At 47.7% G+C, this 27672-nt stretch overlaps 1 protein-coding gene across 5 annotated transcripts in view; it reads left to right on the forward strand.

The window, feature by feature from the left end:
- GLI2 (GLI family zinc finger 2) overlaps nucleotides 1-27672 on the forward strand; it is a 207703-nt gene that overhangs the window by 158356 nt on the left and 21675 nt on the right. For all 5 annotated transcript variants that reach the window (XM_080399555.1, XM_080399557.1, XM_080399556.1 and 2 more), the window contains 7 exons: nucleotides 2150-2352; nucleotides 4073-4264; nucleotides 14763-14964; nucleotides 17287-17500; nucleotides 19120-19233; nucleotides 22690-22821; nucleotides 26484-26633. In XM_080399555.1, the coding sequence (XP_080255681.1) occupies nucleotides 2150-2352; nucleotides 4073-4264; nucleotides 14763-14964; nucleotides 17287-17500; nucleotides 19120-19233; nucleotides 22690-22821; nucleotides 26484-26633 (1207 nt within the window). The remainder of the gene's footprint in view (nucleotides 1-2149; nucleotides 2353-4072; nucleotides 4265-14762; nucleotides 14965-17286; nucleotides 17501-19119; nucleotides 19234-22689; nucleotides 22822-26483; nucleotides 26634-27672) is intronic.

Raw genomic sequence — 27672 nt, forward strand, 5'->3', positions numbered from 1 at the left:
AAGATTGGGGCTGCTTTTAATTTACATCCCCCCTCACTTATATTAAGTCTTCGTCAGAAGAAAAATTAGTCAGATGTTTTCTTAATGACATCATTTTTTTTTAATCCTGTTTCATTTTTTCCAGATGAGGCGGTGGAGATTATTAGAAATGAATTGAAACTAAATCTGGAACAGAGACTTTGATTCACTTCTCCCTCCTCCCCGGTAGAAATAAATTGGTCGGCTCCGTGCTCGACCACCTTTATGAGCAGCCTCGACAGAAACCAGCCCCGGCGGCCTCGAGCGCGGCTTTCCTGAGCCTGCTGCTGCCGTGGCTGACGTCATGGCAAGAGGCACCCCAGAGTGACTTGGAGAGGGACTTTGGTCGCCCCATAATTTTGGTGGCAAAAGGCCATGGCAACACAGGTGGGGAGGTTATGAGGTCTGAAGTTGCCGTGCCATCATAAGTTTGTTTTTCAGTGCTGTAAAAGAAAACAGGCTCAGTGCTGGTGGGTATTCCTCTAGCAAAACCCCAGTCTGGGTCCAACGAGCGCATGTGTGTCGGTGGCTGCACACCTCCGCAAGCCCTTTGTATCTGATAGGTTTTCACTGCCTTGTATTTCACACTAGTCAGCCACAGAGTGTATTGCTACAGGAAAGTACTTTGAACTATAAATATTTTAAAAGGCATTTAATTTACTACCCATCAGCAGAAAGTGTTCAAAAAGCCACAAGGTTTACTAATTTATCAGAAAGACAGAGAAACATGCAGAAGATCAAACAAAGACAAACGCGCTCGTAAACTGCTGAATAAGTCTGCAAAGCTTATATTACATTTCTGTGTGGTTTTGTTGATATGCAAGTATTACAAATAAATTAAAATACACCTGAGCTGTTGATAAGACAGGGTGGGACTGAGATCCTGAGGTGCAGGTGGCATGTCTGAGCGTTGTGGTTGTTTGTGCATGGAGAGACAGACCTTACATGCACTCACTAATGGCATATTTGGATATCCTTGGGGAAGGACCTTTGTAATACTGTCCCTTAGCTCAGCCCGTGTCCCAGATCCCTGACCTCTGAATCCTTATGGCCTCCTGTGTCTGGGGTACAGCCTCATGGGGTCCACATCCATCTCCCTCAGCTTTGCCAGGGACAAACGCCATCCCTGCCATGACCTGCGTCTCCGCACCAGTTCCTCTTCCAGCAGTCTGTGAGTACAGAGAGCACTAATGCAAAACAGATTCTGCTCTTTTGTTTTGCCTAATGACAGCTCTGCCTCTTTTGGTGTCTAGCTCAGATTTTCTGCTTCTCAGGTCAGGGCGTGTAACTTTTTCTCCCCTCCTTGCACCCTCTGTTGTTTGTTTAAGAGGCTGGAGGGTGCAGTAGGAGACGTGTCTGGCAGATGTCCGTGCGCTTTCTCTTCCATCCTTGCTCACCCTGCAAAAACGGCTCAAGTGTTGAAACATGTCTGCGACCCTTTTTTTTCTTACCTGCTGAATCCCTCAGCAGTTCCTGACTTCTTTCTCAGGTAGCACTTGGCCTGAGGAAGATCTGAGGGATTTAACAGAGGTGGCCCCCAGAAAGCATGCAGTAAAACCTCTCGTGAACTTTTGCCCTCTGAACCGTACCGCCGACCTGTCAAGGAGGTTTGTGCAAGCCGTGATGGACGCAGGCGGGGAGGGCTTCTCTGCTGGCACTGGCTGAGCCATGCATGCTGGGCCGAGCAGAGCACGGCTTGCCTTGATCATCTATGTACTCCTTGTTGCCGTTTGCATCCTTTCACTGGCAGCCTTGTCCAGGGCGCTGTCTGCACATAGCATTGAACATCAGGATACCCAGGGGCAGTGAGGAGCCTGCAAACCACCCTGTGCAAGGAGATGGTGTGCAGGCACTGCCTGAAGCAGTTCGTGCCCCTTTTTACAGCAGCCCAGCTGGGGTGAGCCACCTTGCACAAATACATATTTACTGCAATGAGGGTGTGGGTCTGCAGGAAGCTTGCACTGGCTTCAGGCTCCATGAATGCCAAGAGAAGAGTTTTTTTCCCCACCATGTGCTTGAACTCCTTCCTCACAGGCAAAGACGGTGGTGGGGCAGGAGGGAGAAGGGTGGCAGGCGGCTGTGCCTGCCCTGGGTGGCTGGGAGTGACAGCGTGTCTCTGTTTCCTTCCCAGGCCTCCTCCTCTGAGTGGCAGCCCCGTCATCTCTGACATCTCCCTCATCCGCCTGTCTCCACACCCCACCGGGCCTGGCGAGTCGCCCTTCAGCCCACCGCACCCCTACGTGGCACCCCACATGGAGCACTACCTCCGCTCCGTCCACGGCAGCCCCACGCTCTCCGTCATCTCTGCTGCCAGGGGCCTCAGCCCTGCTGACGGTAAGATGCTGTGCTACTGGTACTGCAGCAATTTTGTAGCTCACCAGTACTGAAATTCCCTAAAACCCGGGGATTTACAGCTGCAAAGGCTCTGCAGCTGCTCTCTGAAGTGGGAGAGCTGTCTCTTTTTCTTTTTGGTTCCCCCCAACCCCCCTTCCCTTTAACTACACATTTGTTTTGCATCATTGCACTGAGAAAGCAGAGCGTGAGAATAGCTATTACTGCTGGATCATATTATAAATATTTTGCTTAAAGTACGTTCCTTTCTGCAGTGCTGTCGGCTCTCTTATGAGCTTCCCCACTCCTATGTCTCTACTGGGAGTCCTGCTTCCCCCAGTGAGGGTCACAGTCGCTCTGGCTGCCTGGCCTGGCTGGGACTGACGTTGCAGAGATGAGGCAATGCCAGCTGGGTTATCCCCTGTTGGCTTTGTGTCGGGGCAGGATGGCTCCTGTGTGAAGGAGAAGGGACATATTTTCTTCCTCCTTCCTCCTGAGCTGCCCTGCAACAGCTTCTGGGGAAGGCGAGCACATGCAGGGAGCTGACACGGGGAGCTGGCGCCAGGTGCATGCAGAGGTGGTGGTGTTCGCTGAGCCCCAGCAGACCCTGTAGCCGAAAGCTGGGGACAAAAATGGCCAAACAGGGAAAGGGGAAAATGCATGGCGGCTCTGCTTTCACTTGGGGAGGTGCAAGTCATGTCTTACTTCGTCAGAAGTGCTTCATTACATAGCTGCAGACGGCTGGCTCAGTGCCCAGGGAGCAGCCAGGCTTTGGGGACCCGGTCTCTGCACGCCCGGCAAACCCCAGTATCTCTCGGCCTCCCAGCTGCTGCGGGGGCCAGCGGCCCTTCTCCGCCGCAAAGCAAAGCACCAGAGAGCAACAAGGCCCCTGGTTTAGTGCCTGGCAGCATAAAACCATCTTTTATGGCTAAAAAAACCATCACTAGAGTGATGGGGAAATGCATACGTCTTCTTCCCTCCCCCAAAACGTCACCCAAACTCCCAGCTGCCCGCTGCAGAGAGGTCTGATGTCTGGCGTGCGTGTGCTCTGCCCCGTCCTCTCCTTCCAAAGCCAATTTCATTGTTTGCTGTGAAAAAAAGGCATTGTGTTTTGGGTTGCTTTGCTTTTCCTTTTACTCTTTCTTTTTTCTTTTCTTTTTTTTTTTTTTAAGGCAGTGGTAAATAAGTTAATGGGGCAAGCGGGTGGGGAGGCAGGTTTGAAAAATTACAGCTGGGAGAAAGTGAGCGTAATTGGCTTTGGCAGCCAAAATGGTTTTATGCTGCCAGACACTAAACCTAGCTCTATGCATTAGACCTTGGCTTTAATTTCCTCACGCTGCTATCGGGAACTGGGCTGCATTTGTCTTTCCTTTCTAATAGGCAGAGATGTTAATGCTGACAGGGTTACTGCTGCTGGCGGGCTGGGCCCTCTCCCCCCTCCCCGGGGTGCCGGCTGCGTCCGAATGGGAGGATTATTAGAAGGGGGAACGAGAGATTGTTTATAAATTTGCGGAAATGGAGGAATGCAGAGGCCCCAGCTTAGTTTCTTTTGTCCGCAGAAGCACGCCCAAGCACACGTCACGAGAGCCCTACTCCGAGCCGTGCAGCCGGGGCTGGTGGGGGGCACGGGGTGGAGACGGGGCCGCCAACGTCAGTGCCGAGGTCTAACATTGCAGTGGGAATCTTCTCCCCATGTTTTCCTCCTCATCCGTGGCTCCGGCAGTGGCTCACGAGCACCTGAAGGAGCGAGGTCTCTTCGGGCTTCCCCCACCGCCACCAGGAGCCAACCCTGCCGACTACTACCACCAAATGACGCTGATGGCCGGCCACCCAAACCCCTACGGGGACCTCCTGATGCAGAGCGGGGGAGCAGCCAGCACAGCCCACCTCCATGATTACCTCAGCCCTGTCGATGGTGAGTAGCGGTCTGGGTCCTCCCTGGCACAGTTGAAGTTTGGGGGCAGATGGACTGGGCTGTCCTCCCAGTGGAGGTTGTTATGCATGGTCATTCTGCCCTGCCGAAACCCACAGGTGCTGCACTCTAATTTTTGGCTTAAAATGTCACCTTGTTCCATATATATATGTATGAAATATATATAATTTAAAATACATGCATTGTGGCCTCTTTGGGAGGACGGCATGGCTGCTGCATGGGTAGGAGACAGGCTGGTCCAGTGGGCAGGGCTTTGCTGCCATCCCGCTGCTTTAGTCATGGATGACCGCAGTGTTCCTGGGTGCAAGCTCCATCTCTGGCTCCCCATCCCACCCCATGTTCAGCCTGGTTAGTAACTGGGGCAAAGGCTGGCCGTTTCCATGCATAGCCATGCTCGGCACGATGGACCTCTCCTCTTGGTTGGAACTTCTTAGATCCCCAAGGAGAAAAAATATGTTAATGGGGAGCCACAGTGGAGAGGATATGTTAGTACTTTGTGGGAGAAAAAAAAATGCAGGAATGTGGTATTTATGCTAGTATCAGACATTATAAACCCAGAAAGCTCTTGCTCCTGACTAAATGAAGAAGAAATAAAATCACATTAGGCACCGCGGTGCTGAGTCACCCCTGCGGCCTGACCGCTGCCCTGGTGAGATGGGTAAAGTCTATCCGGAAGTGTTTCTGAGGTCCAAATGATTTTTAAAGCTGTTAGAAATTTCTTTCCTTTCGTTTTATGCCACATCTTGTAAGAACTGGAGTTGCACAAATATTACAAAGGGCAGTTTGGAGATTATTTCTGCTGCAAGAAAAAGAAGTCTCGGCTTGACTTTCAGATTCCAGCTTCTGTTTCCTGGGCTGCCTTCAGATTTGCCTGTGGACCATTATAAGTTTTTGGAGTGGAGATCTGCATCGTTTCATTACCGCTTCAAAGTTTCTGTTGTTGAGCTTTTAAGATGAAAGACTTTGCGGTCTTGCTGCTTCGTAAAGTGACTGGTTTGGAATGATAAAAGCTGTTCTGGCTGTTCACTGATGGGGGCTTCTAGATATTTTGAATGAAAAAACGATTTCTCTTCTGCAGCTGCTGTGGAAGTTTTACCTGAATAGTAATTTTCTGCTGCCAATTCCTAGATTAATCGGGAACCTGGATCCCAGTCTGAAAGGGAGAGCACAGCCTGCCTCTAACACCCAAAATACATTCCGGGCTTCTCTGCTGCAAAACAGCTGATCAGTAAGACTGCTCTGTCTTCCCTCCAAAGGGTTAATGTCTGTGGTTAAAGCAGATGGGTGCAAACCAGCCCTGCCAAGTTCTCCTTGGACTCATGAACGAGACTCCTTCCTCCTTGCCTCCTTATTAGTCCATCTCTGACCAGCAGTGCCTCACTGATGTGCCAGATAAACAGCCAGTAAGGGAAGCAAACACAACTGCTTTCATGCTAGTGCAGGCTGACTCTCGGCACACCAGGATGTTCGTCCTCTCGTTTGCTGAAGATCAGCCTTTATCTGAAGTCCTCTGAGATACTCCCCTTGGCAGAAAACTTTCTCACTGTTTGCCTTCTCCTGAGAACAACTCTAAAGTAAATCACTTATCAAAGGTCCCAGTTTCATGCAGCCAAGCTCATAACCATCATTCACTGCAAAGCCAGGGCTCACCAAGCATTTATTTTGATCTTTCAGTAAAGCTTTATCGATGAATAACTGGAAAGCCTTTTCTGGGCCTTCACGTGCCCTGTGTGAGGTGAACACTTTCAAACGACATGAGGATGTGACATGAGACACTGGAAGCCTACTTTTTAAGAATGTGAAAAGGAGTAGCAGACCAGTGCCAGTCTCTGGTCCATGTGTTTGGGTTTTTCTGTCAGATGGAGAGAAGAAAGAATTGTGCGTTTTCAAGGTGGAGACTAACATGGATGGCTCTGAAAGACTGGCTGAGGAGCCAGAGTCTCCCTCTCTTTTTAGAAAGTTATTTCAAAAATTCAAATCAGCGGAGCCTAAGTAAATAGTTGGACGGATAATTTAACAAAGCATCCTCTTATGGTGTTTTTCTGAGACAAGAGTATCAGTAGCATGCATAAAACCCCAATGAGTCACCACCTCACAGCATCTGTCATTCAGGCAGCCGCCTTCTCAGAGAGCCCCAGAACATATGAACTTTACAAGAATTAGTTTGCTGAAAATGCAGGCACCTGCAAAAGAAAAAGCAGCCAATAAGCATGTATAAAAACTGGCCTGTTCAGTGTCATGTTACCTCCAAATATCTGCAGGTCCGTGGGAGCCCTAGACCCTCGGTATGGTAGTTCTTCCACAGGCACATAGCTGGGCCCTTCTGGTTGCTGTAATTGCATTTCTTGGAGAATTTCTCAGTGCCTCCATGTTTGTCAGTGTTTTCTCATCCCATCAGGTGTCTAGGGTCAGGAAAAATAACAGGCCATAGGTGTCGGCTGGAGCTTGTTGGTACCAACCGTGTTGTCAGCTCTGCTGAGTGTTTAAATGGTGGCTGAGCTAGGGTGCCCCAGAACTGCATCTTTTTAGCAGGGTTTTCCCTGTGCAGCTAAAAGTAGTTAACCACTAAAGCAGACCAAATTGAAGTTTTATGTACCAGACTGCCGGGGTCTTCAGGCCAGTCCCAGTGAAGACTAAATTACCCTTCAGTTAGCTGTTCTGTTTCATTCTGTCATCCAAACAGGGACTCTAAATCCAAGAGTGGAGTTTGACTCCAGGCTTAAATACATTTTCTGGAAAACCTACACTTTCAAACCAGAAGTTAACCACTTTCTAATGCCACAACATTGCTGGTAGGTCACTTTTGAGACTAATTTACAGGATCTATTCACCAGATCAAAACAATCTTGCATTTCTCTTCTAGAAGTGAGCGTCACATGGTAGATTATTCCAGGTGACAAGAGCATCCTTGGGGCAGAAAAGACTGATGGAGAGCACAGTCTTTTGAAACTGGAGATGACTACAACTTTCTAAGCATGTTTAGTACATCCAACGTGGGGTTTTTTTCCTAATCACAAGAGCTCTGGTGATTACCCTCAGCTCTTGGGAGGTGCCATTTGCTCTCAAGAGGAGCATATCCAGACTGACTCGATGTTTGTACTGTTATAGCCCTGTACACCACAAGGTCTCAAAACTACTGTACTAAACAAAGCTACTTCATCACTGGAGACCCTGAAGAGAAAGGAGATCAAATGATCAGTGAGCAGAGCGGTGGCAGCTCTAGGAACAAGATCCAGATCTTTCAGAATAAGCCTCTCATGGCCAGGGTGGAAGCAGAGATCATCTTTAAATCCATCACTTCTGTTTGCACAATGTTAAAAGTGTGATTGGGTTGTCCATGCTGAGTCAGGGGATGGGGAAAACAACTTGAGTTCAACGTACATCCAAGCAGTGCTGCACAGAGGTAGTCACTCAGCTCAGGAAGGCTGCATGGGTCTCTGCAACCGTACAGTTACCGACAGCAGGGATGACCGCGCAGTGCTGTTATGGCATTTCATCCAGTTCTGGAGCTAGAGGGAGATCCCTGCTCTATTTCTTGCTGCCTGGTGCATGGCAATCACAAATGTTTTGACTCATGACCAGCAATTTAACTGGGAAAAGGCTTTGTTCAGCCCAGCATAGCCGACAAACCAGCAGCTGGCACAGTTGCCTGTGACATGGGCAAATCATCAAGCAGGACTTTATTTCCCCAAATCAAACAGTGATTCAGCTTCACTGGCCTCTTTCAGTCAGTGTTGTTGGAGCCTTTCTACTTCAAGTAAATGATTTAATAGCCATCAGGGTAAGGAGCAGGGCTGGCAGTGCAGCTCAGCGGTTACTGCAGTCAGCAGGCATGAGCCTTGAGAGGTGAGCTCGGGACTCTCCTCCAGCAGGTTTATGTGAAGCGACTGCTCCATCAGGATGGACGGACACAGCCCAGCCTCATGGCGACCTAGGAAAGAAGTGCCTCGCCTGGGATTTGAGGGACCAGCAGCTCAGGGTTTGCAGGCTGGGTATGCTGGATGGCAGATGACTTCCCAAACAAGCCAGCTGTTGGCTACTCTGGGCAGACGGCGCGCCCTGTAGTTGCTTCCTTAAAAACTCTGAAAGTTCTTTTTTTCTTTTGGTTTGTTTTCTTTGTCCCGGCACAGAATGGAAACTTGCTGAAATCTCAGAAAAGGTTCAGAGAATGGGAAATGATTTCCCACCCATTTCTAGCCAGCAATGCTGTTTTCCTCCCCAGAAAAATATGTGCAGAAGAGAGAAAAAGTCCCAGAGCATCCCATAAGCACTCTGTCTGGAATCCTGCTGCACTCTGGTTTCTAAAGAATTCAATTTACATATGCAAGTTGGGTCGTCTAAACAGTTACCTTGTGGATTGGGAGTAGAAGAATGCAGCCTTGTCTTTCAGTGAGGATTTGAGAGAAGCATTAGTATTCCTTGAACTGCAAAGCTGATCGGCCCAGGGAGGGAAGAAAGAAGGGTCCCAGGACAGCATCTGGTGCCAGAACAAATGTCCAGCATCTGCTGCAGTCTAAGTAAGAGGTGTGTTGTCGCTGGAGAAGGGGAGAGGGAAATAAAGAACTGGTTATACAAAGAGCATTTGTAGTTTATCACTGCTGCGTATTGATTAAGGGATCATCCTGTGGTTTTATGCTGCCCGTGGATTTAATTTGGTGATGGGAGGAAGGGGATAGTTCTGTACGTTTTGGGTGAAGTTTTCTTGGTGAGTGGCCAGGAAGAGGGACCATGTTGTTAATGCTGTATTTATCCCAGGGCTTGGCCAGGGGATGCAGGGGAAGCAGTGGCTCTGGCCGTGTTTCTGTGAGGAGGGGGTGGTGGGCCATCTGCAGCCCACGTGCCTTACGGGCTCAGCTGTTCAGAAGCAATTCCCCCGATGTTCCTCTGCAGTCAAGATCACAGCAACATGCTTGTCCGTAAAGGGATGCCTGAGGTTTCCTTGCCTTGAAGGAGCCCCGAAGGAGCTCCCACTGAGTGCCTGGCATTTCCGTTCGAGAGGGCTTCGCTGCCACTATTTCTAGTGTGATACAAGGTCTGAAGTCTCCCTCCAGGAAAACTATCTCTTGTAATGTCCTTCTGATGGCCACAGCCACATCGAGTGGTCGGAGCAGGAACCTCTGCTCCCGCCTCCCACATGAGCCAGGGTCTGATCCTGCCTTTTGGCACGACAGCACTGGGAACAGCGGCGGGAGTCAGACCACAAGCTGCCACATGTGTAAAAGCTGACTATTTGGCTCATTTCTGGCCCATTGTGGATAAATTTAAATTTGGGAAGAAAATCCCAGTTTCTGAGCAACTCATGGATGTGATAATTTGCAGACACCATAGGAAACTTCCAAGGAAACTGTACCTTTTTACCAAGAAATCTGGACTTTCCTCCCAGCCGTAGGCTGGCTGGAGGACTGGGCTGGGACATTTGGCAGATGTGGCCACTGCCACTTGAAAATACAGCCTTGAATTCGCTAGTTTAGAAATGGGCTATTTAATCCCTCCCCAGGAGAGAAATGGCTTTCAGTTGTGAGCTGTGGCATTTACTTTTGCTTGGCAAAGGTAATACTGCTGTAAACCAAGGTTTTTTCTACTGAAAAGTTATTCCAGGCACTTTTAAAAGGTTTCTTAAAATATGTGGGTTATGTTTATTCTCTAGCATGTAGAGCTGAGCCTGTGACAGTCAGTGTATCTGGATCTGTGTATGAAACGGTGTGGAAAGGCCAGTGCACACCAGTTAAACTACTGTAAAATGTATCCGGAATTGACTTTTTGTAAGAAGAGGCAACAGGGGGCAAAAGCCAACAGTAAAGTTCTTGTTTACTTCAGACCTTCATGAGCTGCCATCCACAACACTATCCCTAATGCCCAGAGCTTTGGGCTCAGCCTTTACTGCACCCTTCTGTTTACCAGTTCACATCTCTAGTTTAATCTCCTCCTTACTCTGAGAGGGAAGAGGACAGTCTTTTGGCTTAATATTTTTGTTTTGCTTGAAATCTGAAACAGTTTTGAACTCTAAGAAGGTATCTCTTGCTTTTGAAAAACAAAAAGAAAATCAGGTTTCTTCCATTCAGAGCTAATTTGTTTAATATACATTGAATAAATAAAAAACAAGCTGTTAGCATGTCCAAAATATGAGTGCATAAACACAGCATGTTTTCCAAGTGAGAAAGAACTAGCTTCAAAGTAAAGATGAGATATCTCAGACAGGAGTGTCTCTAGGTCAGCTTTTAAATTTGTATTTGCTCCATATTCCAAAGGCCATGGAAGTCAATAGAGAGCATCCGCTGCCTTTAAAAGGTATTCATTCAAGATGAGAGGTAGAAGTAGTAGAGTGGATTGTTACAGGAACAGTCACCACCCATCCTGGCTGTAAATGTACTCAGCTGGAAATATTATCAAACACCAGAGGAAGCAATGATAGAGTATCTCATGGGATTGTCTTGTTTCTTGTTTTGCTTTGGCCCATCACTTCTTTCTGGACCTGAGTGAGAAAGACTTTTCCCATCTCTCAGTAGTATTCAAGGGAAAGAAGCTGAAGATAAAAAAGGTCTCCATCTGAGGTAGAGAGGCACAGTGAGATTAATTTTAAAAACTGGAACACTGGTAGATGAGTGCAATTAATTTTAAAATAATTTCCTACTTTTATTTCAATGTGTGACATTTTAAAATTTGTTTTAACCTGTGATGGTTTTCGGTTTCTGAACAAAATATCTTTCAAAGCAACAATAGAAAAATACGAGATTTTTTTCTTTCAAGAGTGTTGAAGGGGGTACTCTGACAGTTTAGAAACTTCCTGCAACATATTTTCCAAACATCAAAAAAGTCTTGAAACTAACACTGTTCATTTTGATAAGTCAGCATTTTTGAAGGGGAGACAAGAGAGGGAATGCCATGATAAATCCTCCCGAGGCTCTCCATCTCTGTGTCTGAAAAATGGATCCCACCTTCATTTACTTCTCTGGGCACAGTCACTGCTGAAGAAGTTGCATGTGGCTTTTCCTTTGAAGCGTCACTGGACCTCAGGCAACAGAGGATTTTGCTTACATATTCAAGTGGCTGTCAGTCAGCCTGAATCAAAGACCTTGCCTATGTGTACAGCTACACTAATACTCATCTTTGCTGCTACCTGGTATCACTTAATGTTCATGCTCAGTGTCCTCAGATCAGGAGATTAGTCTGATTTTATTAGTAAGAACTATCCCAGTGTTGCTAATCTGCTTTTGAATAATAATTTTGAAAAGATTCCCTCTTCCTAAATGCACTAGTGAGCACTTCCTCGTGTGGTTAAACTCCTTTTCGTTTCCCAGACGCTGCCCTTCCTGGGCACCTTGGGCAGGCTGTCATTGAGAAAAGAGGAATTGTTCATCCATAGCACTATTTTAGGTCACAGCTTTCCCTGGAATCCTGTAAGACCTTAGAGGCTTTTGTGTACAGCACGAGCCCAACTTACTGGATCTGCTACCAAGCATTTCAGATAGCCCACGGTGCTCACAAGATCTAAATTAGAGTGGACACTAACGCAATGCATATTACTGGGTTTGGGCTGGAGAATTCCCAGGCCAGCTTGCAGATCTGACAGCTTCCAGCAGAGTTTTACGTGGGGGGAAAATGACGTACCTGTATGCAGCGGGGAGGGGTGGCTGTGTTGGTTGCACTGCTAAAACCCAGGGTTCTGTTGGACATCAGGGCTTCTTCCCTCTGCAAATTAATGGCAACCAATGGCTGAACCAGCACTGTGGATATAAATCATGGGAAGCAACGGCGAGAAATGAGTACAAGGCTTTTCTTTCTATTTAGTAATTTATCAAGGGAAGTGGCACATTAATAAACAGATCTCCCTTGAGGTGTGGGAGTAACAGAGATAAATATGACTGTCAAATCTGGCCTGCTTCCTTCTGTTAGAGAAGGAGGAGACTGTGGGAATGCAAATGCAGAAAACAATATCTGTATCTGGAAAGATGCATATTATTTGTAGGACAGAAACACTGACAACTCAGCTGAGATGGAACTCCATTGCATTTGGTGCAGAATAAACACAAATCCTGTCTAAAGGAGCTCATCTAAATAGATGACACTGGGAAACAGAGAAAGAAGCAGCAGCTTGCTTAAGGACGTAAGGCTGGGGAGGACTGAGAACAACACCCAGGTCTTTCCAGGTTGTGGCTCATGTGTTGAATCAAAGAGCTTTATGGCTGGAGGTGGGGGGGGGGTGGGGGGTGGGGGGGGGAGGGGAGGAAAGGAAAAAGTTTAATTAGTTCAGATCAATTGCATTAACACATTTATGTGTTGCAGACAGAGCGCAGTTTTGACCATTATGATCTAGAGCAAAGCAAGCTTCATGTTGCTTAGTCCAGAGCTCTGGCAGGGCCCAGATTTCATGAACCAGATGTTAAATTTGGGAATGCTCCACTCCAGCCTTCAGGCAGGGCCAGCCTTTGCTGAGGGGAGTTCATTTGCTCACTTTGGTTTTGCATCCACGGTGCCTCTACAAAGCGACTGCTCCTTTTCCAGCTCCCAGGGGAAGTGCTGCTCAACACGGCACAATGGGGCTGGAGTCTGCCAGCCACAAGTGTTAGGAAAGTTTGAGCCCAGTCCCTCCAAATCACAGGACAGCTTTAACACTCAGGAGGTGATTTTTATAGACCACTGCCTGCTCTTTCTGTTTCATACCTGATCCTTGAATCATGTTTTCTAGCATCTCCCTGCTCTGTAAGGTTGGAAAATGTAGTTTACAAAATACCCCAAGAAGGTGTTCAGCATATATGCAACAATCTGATTTTTAGGAGAAATTCCCAGTGTTGTCAGTATTTCAGCAAAAGCATTGCAGCTAGCAACTCTTGAAGCTTCTTAGGTGTAGGACAGAAGTCACAGGAGTGCTTGGTTCAAGTATCAACTTAGCCTTGGGCTTAGAGTGGGACCTTGGGCAAGTCATTTATCTTGTGCAACAGGGGACATCGTGGGTAAATAAGGGGAGAGTGGTACTAAACCCCATCGATTACACAGCACCCAGACATGGTAATGACAGAGCCACTTAGGTACACTGGTGAGTCATGTGGAGACTGGTAGACTGCAACCCAGCCACTGGTCTCAAGGAAATGTTGACACAAACTTCTGTGAGCCAACACAAATCAAGGAACTATTTGGTCATGCTGGCAGGATATATTTTACCTCCTTGTACATCCCATTCACCTTCTCACATACCAGCACTGTCGTCAGGACAGAAAGTTTATGCTCTTGCAAAGTGCCAGGCTTGTATTTGGTGATATACAACCTAAATCCATCCCTCCAGCCAACTAGGGGAAAATAGCTCATATTGCCTGTCTGGGCAAGTTACTGTTTTATTCACAGTGTTTAATAGGATATACCCACAGGAAGCTTTCTGGGGAGACAGCCGCGGGAAAAGCCGGGTAGTAATACAGTGCTGCGCTCATCAAGGGAAGGAGCTGGAGCAGCTGAGCCTTCCTGCATCCCTGGGTGGATGGTGGGGGTTACCAGCAAGACCTTATGCCTGAGTGGCACATTTTACCCTTAGAAATCTTTTTTAAAAAAAAAAAAACAGGTGACCTAAACACTGTTCTCATTGCTTTGGAGGAACAAGCCATGCCACACAGGGCTAGGGGTTGGTCAGGCTTTGCATCTGGTACCCTGGTATTGGTGAACATTGTGATATGGCCCATCCCCAGATCCTGTCCATGCCACCCCAGCGATTTGCAGGTGGGTCAGGCCTGGGCAGAGTTTCCTCCGGATGAAGTCAGTCGTTCCAGTTAGCAGTGCTGAAACGCTGGGAGAGGCCAAATTCATACAGTAGTAACTCGCCATGTATTGCAGATCCACAAACGGGACTGGCAGCATTGGAAATGACTTCATGCCTGAATGATTGACAATTGCTAATAGGGTCCAGGCACTGGCAGGTCCCCTCGGAGGGGGAGAGCTTGAACTTTGTGCCTGAGCTGCCAAATTGGTTTTCTTAAAACTCTTAATTTACTTTTGGAGCTCCTGGAGCCTCGCCTCCTTCATTAATTGGATGGCCAGCATTGTGCTCGCGCTTGTTTGGTTTCCGTTCCCTCCGCACACAAGTGCACACGCCATTTCCAAGGGTTGCCCCGGCTCTGACGTGCGGCTCTTCTGGCCCGCTGCTGCTGCTGCCACCGAGTCAAAGGGACGGCTGCGCTCATGGAAACCTTGCAGGGCCTTTTCCCTTTTAATTTTAAGTTAATTTAGTGCTGATGAAAGGGGGTGATGGACAGGCTTCTGTTTATCCCCCAAGGAGGGCGAAGCAAGCGGACGTTCACGGTGCTGCCTGACCCCTGTTGTTCAGCGCCCAGGGGAGAGGAAGCCTCACGTCGAAGTGGAGCTGGTCCCTGCGCTGCTCCTGGCTCCTGAACATCCCACAGCAGTCACAAGTGCAGCAGGTCTCAGCACCTCCTGCCACCCTGCAGGAAGGCAGCAGCCCGCTGGTTTTGTCTGACAAAGGTTCTCTTTCCTACAGTGTCCCGGTTTTCGAGCCCACGGGTGACTCCGAGATTAAGCCGAAAACGAGCCCTGTCCATCTCCCCGCTGTCCGACGCCAGCATTGATCTCCAGACAATGATCAGGACCTCCCCAAACTCTCTTGTGGCGTATATCAACAACTCCAGAAGCAGTTCAGCAGCAAGTGGCTCCTACGGCCATTTATCTGCTGGGACAATCAGGTAAAGCTCTGGGACTCTGTGCAGCTGCATAAGCATCCCTCCGAAAGGAGGGGTGATCCTTCAGCAAGGGAACCCCCTCCCTTCCTTGCAACTTCTGCTTTTGTGCACTGGGGCTGTGTAGTGTATTAAATCAAAGCCCCCACCTGGTTTTGCATGTGGAAGGGTACTTTGTGCCATATGGGGCAGGGGGGAGTTGCTGGATTGGGATTATTGGTTACCAGGTTTCCAGTAATTACACTATGATCATGCCTTCCTGCAAGCAGAAACAGGGAATAAGTTCATCTAACAAAACGTTCATTGTGAGCAGTTGGACTGGTTAAGAAACCCTCAGTTTTAGGAGATTGCCTCAAAGTATCGTCCATATTATTGGCCCACATTCTTTAAAAAAAATATATTGCCTGTGCAGATTGAAGAGTCTAATGCTAAAAACATATTTAAAACAAATCTAAGCCCTTGAGTAAAGTTTTGTTCAAATCTTAATTAAAAACCACTTACATTAGGCAGCTCACTGTTATCAATTCCTGCCGTGATTGCTTCACCCAGGTTTCACAATGTTATTACTCCTTTTATTACTTAACTGTTAAAAATGTTAGCTCTAATTAATACTGATGTTGCAAAGCAAGCTTTTATAAAGATCATGTACTCCTAAAACTTGTAGGGGAAAACAGAGATATTGCCATTAGTAACTGTAGCATTAATTTTGTAAGTTACTTTATCCAGCACCATCCTTCAGAAATTGAATTTAAATCAAACAGAACATTGATTTAAACAAATTGCAACTCATTTTTTGGTAATCATATTTTTCTAGTCTTTTCACCTGTTGTTGTTAAGTGGGCATACCTGTAGCATCTCTTCTTCCACTCAGATTTTACGCTTTTCAGGGTAGCATCTGGTATTTTCAACAAACTGTAGAGTGCTGAGTCTGACCCATCGGACAGTTGTTGGACTCCAAGGGAATAATCAAGTAATAATATAGAATTTGAAACTTCTCGGTGTTCTAAAGGTGCATCTTAAAGGTCAGGAATTGTAAACTGGGTTACGTATATAGCAGGATAACTGTCAGCTATTTTGGGGTGAAAAGATTTTTTTGTTATTGTTTTAACAATGTCTTAGTGGCAGCAATTAAATCCTTTATAACCCACTCAGACCCAGATCCCAGTAGCAGTTCTGAAAGTCATTTTTGGACTTTGCTGTATCATAACAAAGCTGTGCAGCAGCCTGATATCACACCTCATTTGCTGCAGTGCGTATTTACCTCCCAGAGCTCTTTTACACTGTAGTGATTTTTGCCCTTTATTCTTTTGGTCAAGCTGTCATTAACTGGTTTGGAACAGAAATTCTAGCTGTATGGTCACCAGCAATAAGTATTTTCTCTAAAAGCAAAATTGGAAATGAAGCGTGCTGCTAATTATGGCCCCGTTTGCTGAGCACTCACAGCACGGGCAGTTTTAGTGATGTGATCAAAATACCGTGAGGGTAAGGGTTCAGGATGGCCATCTCTTAAAGGTGGCAAATAATTGATTTTGGGGCTGAGAGTCTATGGTTTGTGCATCACCCACCTAGAGTACAGGGAGCACAGCGTTTCTTGTGCGTCTCCATCTCTGCCGAGGGGACTCACCCCTGGGAGCGAACCCCTTCCTTCCAAAAGCAGAGCTTTGTATGCTGGCAGCTGCTGCATCCTGGTTCAGACCCGTTGCCCCCAGTTAGCGCCCAAGCAGCCTGGAGCTGGTGGTGTGTCTGGTCACTGCTGACCCAGATTGGAGATGAACCAGTGACCTACATATGAAAGGTGACATTCTTCAGCAGTCCCCTGAGCCAGCATCCCCCTCACCCAAATGCGGAGTAAACTGCATGGTTCTGGACTGTGTTAAATGAATAGTTATTCATCCCCACTGTGACCTGGGCCAGGTGGGCCAGGTGATGCTGGTTTTTTATATCCAGGGCAGCAAAACCCCAAGGTGTGAGTCTGCAGGAAGCCTGGGAGCCTTGGGGGCTCCAAAGCCAGATGTGTCCAAGTCCCATGCTCTTGTGTACTCCCTGCCAAGGGCTTTGGCTGTTTTGAAACATAGGAAGAAAAGAAATTACAGTCAGATACATGGGTCGAAATGATTCACAAGTTCACTGAGGCACACACGAGACAAATCCTGTCTTTGAAGTAAAGCAGGCTGTCAGGCTTTTCATGGCATTGAAGGCATCTAGCTGGGACAATGCGGGCTGTCTCCTGGAGTCTTCAGGAAGCCAAACTTGAATCAGTCACTAGCTAATGTGATAAATGCCGTTTAAAATAACTCCTCATCATTTTTCCTCCTCTTGTTGCTGCAGTCCAGCGTTCAGCTTCCCCCACCCCATCAACCCTGTGACATACCAGCAGATCCTGACGCAGCAGAGAGGCCTGAGCTCAGCCTTTGGACACACTCCTCCCCTGATCCAGCCATCCCCAACCTTCCCCCCACGGCAGCACATGGCGGTCATCTCTGTCAACCCACCGCCGGCACAGATCAGCAGCAACAGCAACTGCATCTCTGACTCCAGCCAGGTAGGGGTGGCCATCCTGGCTCTCTCTGTGCATGGCACACAGGGAAATGGAGGCACGTTCTCCATGCGCTGGGAGGTGCCCTGCATGGTGCTTGTGGGAGTTTTATCTACTCTCCACTTACTCATGCTCTCCCTTTACATTGCTTTTTCTTCCTCCTGACAAAGAGTTTCTGGTCTAGTCACAGCCAAATTTTGCACCTATCTCCCTTCCTTGCACACACATACTACCCATGCAGAAGCCAAAGGCCTTGATCCATCAAAGCACTGAACATGATATGCAGGGTCATCTCAGGCAGCAAACCTCCTTGAACATGAGTCATGTGCTATTCAGGTAGAGGGAATTCAGCACATGCTGGAAAGTTTTGCCAGGTAAGTGCCTGAGCACTGTGAACCAAGCTTCATCAGTTCCTTCACCAGTCCCTCCTTCCTTTTTTCTTATTGACATGAACCATGCCAGTGGTCTTAAAACACCTTATTCCTTTTCTCTTTAACAAATAAGTGCATCCTACTGAGGACCTCTAGCCATTTTACTTATTGTTCCTTCCTTTTCAGTAGCTTCTCTCTCAGGGTATCCCTGCTGTTGATTTTTCCTGTTAAGGTCTGCAAAACTAGGGGCCAGATTTTGAAAACTAGGAATGCTATGTGTATGAAATCCCATGCCTCAAATGTGTCCTTGCAAATACCTGTGAGTTCACACAGGCACATCCATGTGTGTGCAAGCCCACCACATGCACAGCATTAGTGAATACATCTAGCACGCTTTTAATAATTTTTCCTTCCCATTTTCATTCTTTGGAAGTTTAAATTGCAATTGCTTTTCTCCCCAGAGACTTATTTCACCTCATTTCACACCCATTTCCAATTGTTGGTTTAGTTGTATCATACTGAACTTTTCAGACTGGTTTATTGTTTTAGGACTTCTCATGGCTGCTGCACTGCAAACTCTGTTTGTTATTGAAGGTTATTTGATTGATTGGTTTTGTTTTCTTCTTACAAACTGGCTACCAGAATAATGTGGCTGGCAGGAGTTATGCCTCTGTTTAATAACTTGCAGGACCAATCTTGAGCAATTAGCAAGAGTGTATTTAAAATGTTGATGTTCCAATTTTATGCACATACAATGGGATGTTTTTTTCTCCTGAAGTTGTTCTCATTTTTTAAGAGCTTAGCAAAATATACACATAGCCTTTCATGCACCCAACACACCAGAGCCCTCGCACGTAACCAGAGCCACCCACTCCCCCCAGGAATTAATTTTCTCAACAAATTGTTTCATCACATTGAGAAATAAAATTGTGGCTTGGGGGAGGGGGGTGGGGGTGGGGTGTTGCATAAGGTTTTGATGGCTTTGACAGGGACTAGATCGCTCTGAAATGGAGCACCAATGCCAAGGCCAAGCTCACTGGTGAGCCTGCAGAAGCTGATGCTGCCCTTGGCTCTTCCCTCTTGCACAAACCCACACGGGCTATCTTCCATGTGAAAACCAAACCTGATTGTCCCTGGCCACTTCTGAAGTTCAACGCTGACTGATTTTTAAGTTAATTTTTAATGAGGAGGTGGGCTGCGGTCTGTCCCTCATCGCAAACCCTGTGCTGTCTCTTGCCTGGTTTTCTTTCCTAGAGCAAGCAGAGCAGCGAGTCGGCCGTGAGCAGCACAGTCAATCCAGTAATTAACAAGCGCAGCAAAGTCAAGACTGAAGTTGAGGGTTTGCCTCCAGCGTCCCCAACCACACAGGTAACCTTCCTGGTACGAGACGTGTTGTGGGGCCGAGGCAGCGAGCTGCTGGGTCTTGTTGTCTTTGGGAATGATACTCTTGGCACCTTTTGCTGCAGCGAGGAGCAAGGCATCAAAGTCTGCCAGGCAGGCTGGTGTCTCTTGGAGCATGAAGCCCAGCAAGGTACAGGGCAGAGCTGCAGTGGCTGAGTGAGGCATTCAGTGGGTGCTTGGGACTCAGCTCGCAGTTGCTGTGCTTGGATAGAAAAAAAGGAGGGAGGGAGTATTTCAAGCATGATAATTTAAAAATTATGCCTGGTTTTCTGTGCTGCAAAGCAAGCAGCATTAGTGTCTCAGAGCAAACATAGATTATGAGGGAATCTTGCATGTAGGTAGCAAGCTTGCAAAAAACGGACGACTTCTTGATTCAACAAGGAATTGTTCCTAGAAACATCCTTTACACTGGTGACACAACATTTGACACCAGGAAGGACCCAAAGGCCTTTGCTTTCTTTCCAGAGCTCTGTGATTGCAAACTGTTTAATGGCTGACAGTATCCATCTGACCGTCCTTTATCACAACTGTAAACTATCAGGAGTGCTCTGGGCACTTCATTTTCATGAAATATTAGGCCGTGTTATTGTCAAGCGAAGGGAAGAGTTGATGACAAATTTCTCCTTCTGCCCTGGTTCAGGAGCAGGTCTCAGCATGATGCATGGGGACAGCAACGTGTGCAGTCATCAGGGGGCTGGTAAAATTGATGAAGATAGCATATCAGGGAAAGATAAACATGCTGTAGTCAGCACAATTAGGGCAAAGAGGCACCTCTCTGGAGCTTTAGGTTTAGGAGTGCATCTACATGCTGCTGCAAAAGCACATGCCCCAAAAAACCAATCTGGCCACTACCCAGGCTAATAGGGCCATGTGTTTATTTCTTGCAGCAACTGACAAAAGATTTGAAAGCCATCAAGTGCTTTCTCAAAGCATCTGTAGCAGAGGAGCTGCGGGACAGACAGCTGCTTGCTCAATGGCTGTCATCGTCCATTCTCTGCTCCAACGTGAAGAGGTGTGTGCCCAGCCACAGGGAGTGCTTGGGTAGCATCAGCCTGGCTCAGCCCTGCAGCCCTGCCCCAGAGTTTCATCCACTGGGTCTTATGTGAAATAAGCACTGAAAGAAGGGAGGGAGTAAGTTTAAGTGGTGCAAGGAGGTTTGATTAGAATAGCAAGGTGAAATTAAGAGAAGGAAAATGAATGCTGATCGTCTAATAGTTCCTAATGATGAGATCTGTGAAGTAATACCCCAAGGGAAATGTAGGCTTCACATCTTGCAACATTTCAGTATTGACTGGGAAATTACTGGAAAGTACTTTGTAAGAGGCAGCCCTTTCTTGGCAAGGAGAACAGGTTCAAAGACTGAGCATAGTGGGTGTCCCTTCTTGAGTTGGTCTAACTGACAGCAACTTGTTAAATTTGGGGATTCCTGTTCTGCAGGAGACTGTGCTGAAAAGTCGAGTTACAGTCAGTTAATTATTGACTGATACATTTTTTTGCAGAGTATGAAGTTCATCCATCAAAAAAAAAAACCCCAAACATGTGTGTGTTTTGTTTTGGAAATTCTGTACTGGAAATGCCTCATGTGAGTTGTGGTTTGGGTGTTTAAAATCCTTGGCCAGACAGTATCTCCCATGATGGCTTGTACTATAAAAAATGCAATGCAGAGAAGATTTGTGGGACACAGAGGAGCACCAGGCACGAGGGACCTGAGTTAACTGTGCTCTTACGATTACCACAATAGCTCCAGTAAGATTCAGATTAATGTTGAACTAGCCAGAAGTAAAACAAGTCAATCTTCTTCAACAAATTACAATGGCTTCAACTCCATTTTTCCAACAGACAACATAAAAATTTTGGCAAAGTAAGATTTTTAGTAGAAAATTCCACTTTTCCAAGACCACACTTTGCATGGAGAGAAATGTTTCAACAGAAATAGTGTTCACAGCTTACCCAAATAGGAAATGCAGGAAAAAGAAGCTGCTGTTTGAACTTTCTCAGACTGTTGCTGTGGGTTTTGATATAGTTTGAATCTCCAGAAGTCTTTCTGTAAATTACTACAGTTTCCTGTCCCAAGAGCCACCTTACAATTATTTTTTTTCTTTAAATTAAGAGCTAATTAAAACAAATCTCTTCCTCTCCATATCTAAACTTCTGAATTGAAAAGTCACAGCTGGCACGTATGGCATGAGCTAGTTAATGAAAATTGTTGAACTTTCATACAGAGCGTCTCACTTTCCAAGCTCTACAATGCCATTAAGTCATTAATCATTGCAGCCCCTCAGTAGGCATTGGGAATGTCTTTGTGGGGAAGGAGACGGCAGCCAGATAGGTCTGTTTGGGCAGGTCAAAGACTGCAGGATGGGTCTGACTGTGTCTACACACTTATGGGGCCAACTAGCCCCAATTGAAGCATTAAATCATGAGGAACAGCGTCTGATGTGGTCAGTCACCCCAGATGCTCCTGCCTACAGCTGCCCTGGAGGCGGGACACTCGGTGCTGGGCAGTAGTAGGAATGGTCAGGAAAGGGAATGAAGGGGGTTACAATCTGCAGGGTTTTTTACTGCTAAATTCCCAAGCCAACATTGGCTGATGATTGCCTTGTGCAAGTGTCTGACACGTGCAGAGCCGACAGTTGTCCTTACTTCTAAATGGTACTAATTATGTTGCATTGTGTAGGTGCTGATGCTTTAATCCTCATAGTAGCTGTAACAAAAATCTTCTGTGCTTCATTTAGCACTGAGGAGCTGGCTAGACAGAAGTTAAGGAGAGAGCTCACAGCATGTTCAGCATTAAAGTAACTCATTTATGAGTCCAGAGCCCCTGGAGCTCTGCTCTGCAACCCACTCATCACTGGTTCTTGCTCAAGCTTCCCAAATTTCCCTATCTCAGAGGAGTGCTTTGAGGGCTCACCACTTTGTCCCTGTGGAGCACCCTGCAGGCATAAATCTTTGGGTAAATGTTAGGTATAATTTTCTTATCTACTGAAAGATGCAGAAAACAGAAACCCCCCTCCCCAACCCGTGTCAGGTGAGTACAGTAACTGCTAGGCTCTGACTGCTCTGTGGTTTCTTCATGCTCATATTTCCCCACTCCCCCCAGGTCAGTTTTGCTCCAGCAAAGAACACAACCAAAGGTCAAAAACCAGCCTTTTCCTTTCTCCAGCTTTTCCTGGGACTGCCCACGACCTGGCTGGAGCCAGGCATCACTGTGACCACAGCTTTGGGGTGTTTCATGTCCTGTCATTAACTCTGATCCATTTCTACCAAAACTCTGCAATTCATTATTTCACAGTAATCAAGGATGTTGTGTCACCACAACGAGCATGGTTTTGTGATCAGTTAATACCTGCCCCATAATCTATGAGTGACGGAGGAATTCAGATGAAAGAAGTTCACCTTATACAATGCACTGTTGTGTTGCAGGAGCATCTGACAGACCTGAAAGAAGATCTAGATAAGGATGAATGTAAACAGGAGCCTGAGGTTATTTATGAGACGAACTGTCACTGGGAAGGGTGCACAAAGGAATATGACACTCAAGAGCAGCTTGTCCATGTGAGTAATGGTTGGGAGGAAACCCCAGCGATAAATTTGGGTTTCTCTGCACTTGTCCTCATTTTTTATCACGAGCTGCTGTACAGCCAGAGCTCACTCTGGGAGCTACTAAAGGTGCAAATCAGAGATATGGTGTGTAAACACTGCCAAAGCAGGTCGCTGCTCCCCAAGGAGTTTAGCTGCAGGAAGCCTCTCATAGGTTATTTGATGTTGCTCTCTTCTCAGCTGCTGAGGCTAAAGTTTCTGTCTCCCTTGTGCATGACCCGATGACAGAAGACTCTGTGCAGAGGACCTGATCAGAAAATGGGGAAGGGGACTGAGCCCTTTCATCTTTGCTGGCTGTATTCACTGAGCCTCTCCATGCACCTACACCAGCTATGGGTCAGGGACTGTCCATGCTGTCCTCAGCCCTCACCCAGGCCGTGATAACCTTTTATGCTGCTGTTACATGAGCTGTGGGGCCATAACACTTAGGAACTGTTGACTTGCTCAGCTCATCCCTCCCACAAAAATAGAGTACTTCCAGAGCTTAGACATGCTCCAGTGTCATCGTCAGAGCCCGAAACAGAGAAAGTGGGTTGATTTTTTAAAAACTGGGAAATAGGGCTTCCGTAATCACAGTGATATCCCCCAACCAGTGTCAAAACTGCTCTCTGAAGGATCCCCAAACCAAGTCATTAATCAGATTTTCAGTTCTAATTAATTCCAAGAACCTTTTGTGTGCTTTGCTTCACCTGGGAATCCACCACTTGGTTTCCTTTGGCTTCTCTGGTCAAAAAATCTCTTAAACTCAGAGCGAGAGCCTGTGAAATCAGTGGTCTGTGTCTGAGCCTCATCTTACCCCCAGCCCAGCACCCTTCCAGTCCTCACTTCGGGTCTGTGGTATGAGCCCCATTCGTTTGAAGTCATCCCAGAGATGCTGGGAATTCACCGGCCACAGCAACCCTGCTGCTTGCAGCGAAATGTTGGATTGAGCAATTTTGCGACAGGCCCTGCTATCTTCTCCTTTCCCTTCAGTCTTTTGCTGCTTGCCTCAGCCAGGTTCCAGGCCTGCCAGGGGCCACCAATGTGTGACTCACATGTAGTCCTCTTCCTGAGGGCTTGTGTCTGCTCTCACCCTTTTTTATATATCTTCATTTTAGTTGTGTTTAGACACCACCAAGTAGGCGTCAGTCTCCGTTTCCCTAAGCTCTGCATAGAAACGTTACCTTAGCACAGAGGGAGCACACACTAAATGATAATTTTTGGCCTGTACTCTTCTTCCGTCTAAGGTTAGCACCTGCCTGCCTCTGCCAGAAGTCACTGGTTCAGGGCAACATGTCCTTGAGTACAGGCAGATTTGGAAGTGCTTTTCAGGGCCAAATGAGTGATAAGTTGCTTAATGGGTTGCACACTACATGCCATGGGGCGTTGCTTTTCTGGGGTTAAACCACAGCAGCCCCATCAGATGGGCTGGGCTCACATTTGTCCAGCAGTATTTGTGCATTTCCCTCTCAGACATAAGAAAGACTCTTTAACTCTGCCCAGAGCAAAGTGCAGGGCTGATCCAGGAAGCTCAGCACAATTTATTTCCAGAGAAAACCCAAAGAAAAATATTTGACAGAATGTCCAAAATTTTCCTAAATTTGGAAGGTTATAAAAACAGAAGCCTTCTGTACTGTGATTACTAGAAACATGGGGTTGTGGATTTGGGCTGCCCAAAATATACATGCAAATGAAATACAGATGTTGTGGGCCAACTTTTGAGAAGGTGGCATCCCATCGTGCGTGGAAAAACTCTAGTTTGTGTGCAGAGCAAAGTACCTGGGTATGCAGGGTCCATTCTCCATACACAGTGGGTAATATGCTTGTGGGAGACGTGCATGTGAGAAGTAAGGGCTCATTTTTGCAAGCGCCGCTGCTGCTCCCAGCCTTGAAGGCCACAGTCTATTTGAGAGAAGCCCAGGCAAAGCCTCTGGCTAGGTGGGAGTTTGATAGGGGCTATGGAGCCGTAGCTGAAGTGTGGCGAGTTGTGCAACTGCTCCTTCACCATGTGATGGGAAGCAGATATTGCCCAGACAGTGAGTTAATAAGCCTGAAGGGGGACTACAGCCCCCCTCCCATAAATGTGTCTTCCTCTGGCCTAAGCAGGACCACACAGGCAAGCCCATACACTCCGCCGCTGCTAGCACTGCCATGCATAGTCTTGGTTGCAAGTCAGACTCCCACGCAAACAGAGCCAGGAGATGTATCTTCCCAATCTGGTCTGGACGTGGTTTAACATGCCCGTGGGTCTCCCAGGGACCTCACCAGAGATGTCCACCATCTGTGGCTGAAATCACACACCACTGCCATGTTATCAAACCAGAACCATAGGCGGCTGGACTCCAAACCCATAGAAAGCCTCCCCCCAACCCAGCCTCGCCTGACCCTCCCAGCATGCAGCCTGGGCTCTCAGTGTTTAGCCATGGCACCTAAAGGACCAGCTGAGTGCCACACACCCCCTCTTGCCCCTGGGCAGACCTGGTGCTCCGAGCAGCAGGTGCCTGTCCCCAGGATAGGGCCATGGCACACAAAACGCTGGGGATGGATTCAGCTGGGACTGTGAAGGTCGGTGATTCTGTTTTAATATGTTTTTGTGTCCTCATGCTGCCTCACCACCCCAAGAAAGTCTCATACCGAGCCACAACATGGTGTGCCTGGCCTTGGCTGGGGGGACGAAGGCTGGGCTGGAAAAAATCTCAGCACAAAAAAACCAAAACCCAAAGCCAGAGTGGTTTATTTTAGGATTTCCTGTCAGTGAATGTCTGCTGAAAACACAGGAGCAAGGACAGGCATTATTTTTGGCAGAAAGACCCCATTCAAGGAGACACAGCCACCACGGGAACAGCACTGCCGACAGGCTGGTCTCCAGCTCTGTTTATTTTCGGCAGGGCTTCATCTGCCCTGGGCTGGGAAAAAGCGACCCTCATCTTCCTCCCGGGGTGGATGAAGGCCCCGTTTTGGGTCTGGCTTGTCAACACCCCAGCACAGGATTTCAGGGACCCGAGTAATTAGCAGTAATTGAGGCGGTGGAGCTTTCCTTGGTGCATAGCTCGCAGATGCTGTCATTTCCTGCCAGCCGCAGTGCTGGACAGCAGGTGGATGTCTTAGGGCCGCTATAAGGGCTGGTGCACAAGCAGGCTTAGAAACATGGAATCATGTAAGTAAAAATAGCCCTTTAAGATCAAGTCCAGCTGAGGCTTGTCTCCTCCTCTCCCCCATCCTACAGCAGCGCCCCAGGAAAAGGACCCAGCTGTGTAAATGCAGCACAGGAGGGTTCAGCAGAGACAAAAATGATTTTGTCATCCTCCCCAGCAGTGGCACCAGGCAGCCCAAGAGGCACTGAGGGGTCTCCTCTCTCCCTGGCACCATGGGTCCCCATTGCTTTTGCAAACCTCCCATTTATAGCTGCTTTGGACCCAGCACCTGGTGTTCTGGGTGCTGTGCGCCTTCTCCTGCAGGACACAGCAGACCTCAGAGCTGCCTCCTGTGTCCCTGGTGTTATCTGTGCACCTGGGACCCAGGTGCAATGCCTGACCACAAGCACTGGGGAGTGAACGGCTGGCTTTTGGAGCACCGTGCGTGTTTCGCTGGCATCAGCTCTTCTACAAGTGACCTGCTTCTTCCTTCTCTCCTACCAGCACATCAACAACGATCACATCCATGGGGAGAAGAAGGAGTTTGTCTGCCGCTGGCAGGACTGTACGCGGGAGCAGAAGCCCTTCAAGGCTCAGTACATGTTAGTGGTGCACATGCGAAGGCACACCGGAGAGAAGCCACACAAGTGCACGGTGAGCTGGCAGGGACACATGGTGCATCTCAGCTTGGCAAGTGGGACGCTGGACTTTGGTGGTCACACAAATGTGCATGCAGACACACGCATGGCTTCAAGCAGGGCTCTCCCAGGGTACCTGCTGGCACCCAGCTCTTTGTGTCTGGCTTGCAGCTACTTGCAGGTTATGCCCTGGGGACAGGGCAAATGGTCACGGAGGGTGGTTGAGGTGTTAGTGGGCAAAACTGCATTTCCTTGGGGAAAATGGTTTTAGCTCTACCACAGAGATCCAGAGTGACTCAGAACAAGTCACTTAAGGTAGAAACCAGCCAGTTTTGTTGCTTATATCCAAAAAGGAAATCCAGTAACCCTACACTGTGGGGAACCACCTAACCCTGGTCGTGTCTAACTTAGCACCACCCAGTACTGGTGCTGGGGCTGCAAGTTTCCCTCACCTACATACCCGAGTGTGCATGCAAGCCTCCTTCCAGTCTGGGGGGCTAGGCCAGCACCTCCTGCCTCTGCTCTCCAGAGGTGCAGCCCCTGGGAGCTTAAACCCCAAGAGGAGCTCGGTTCCCAGACCTTGTGCATGCAAGCAGCACTGTGCCTAGTGTTAAACACTGCCTGAGGAAGACCATGGATCATGGGGTGCTATTTCATATCTCAGCCCTGTCAGTACAGGCTTGTCTAGCACATGGCAGAGCTGGACTCACCTCCCTCTCAACCTTGAGATACTAAAGCACGTATCTGCCCTCACATGTGGATTCTCTCACTGCACCACTGGCTGATGTGTGGCAGCCAGGGATGCTCGATGGGTGATGCAATAGCAAAGTGAGCTGTGGCTGTGGCCAACTGGTAGAGGGGAAGTGTTCACCCTCTCTTTCCACATATGCTTCAGCCCTTTTTCCTCCCAAAGATCCATCCCTGTCTTTGATATCCTCTACTCTCTGCCTTCTCCCCTTGCCAGTTTTTCATACCTCCTCGTCTGTCAGCATTACACCATTCCTCTCCCTAGAGTCTCAGGGATGAGTCTTTCTTTCCGCTCCGTAGATGCCTGA

This window comes from Falco punctatus (genome assembly GCF_963210335.1).
Source record: "Falco punctatus genome assembly, chromosome: 8".
Taxonomy (NCBI): Eukaryota; Metazoa; Chordata; class Aves; order Falconiformes; family Falconidae; genus Falco; species Falco punctatus.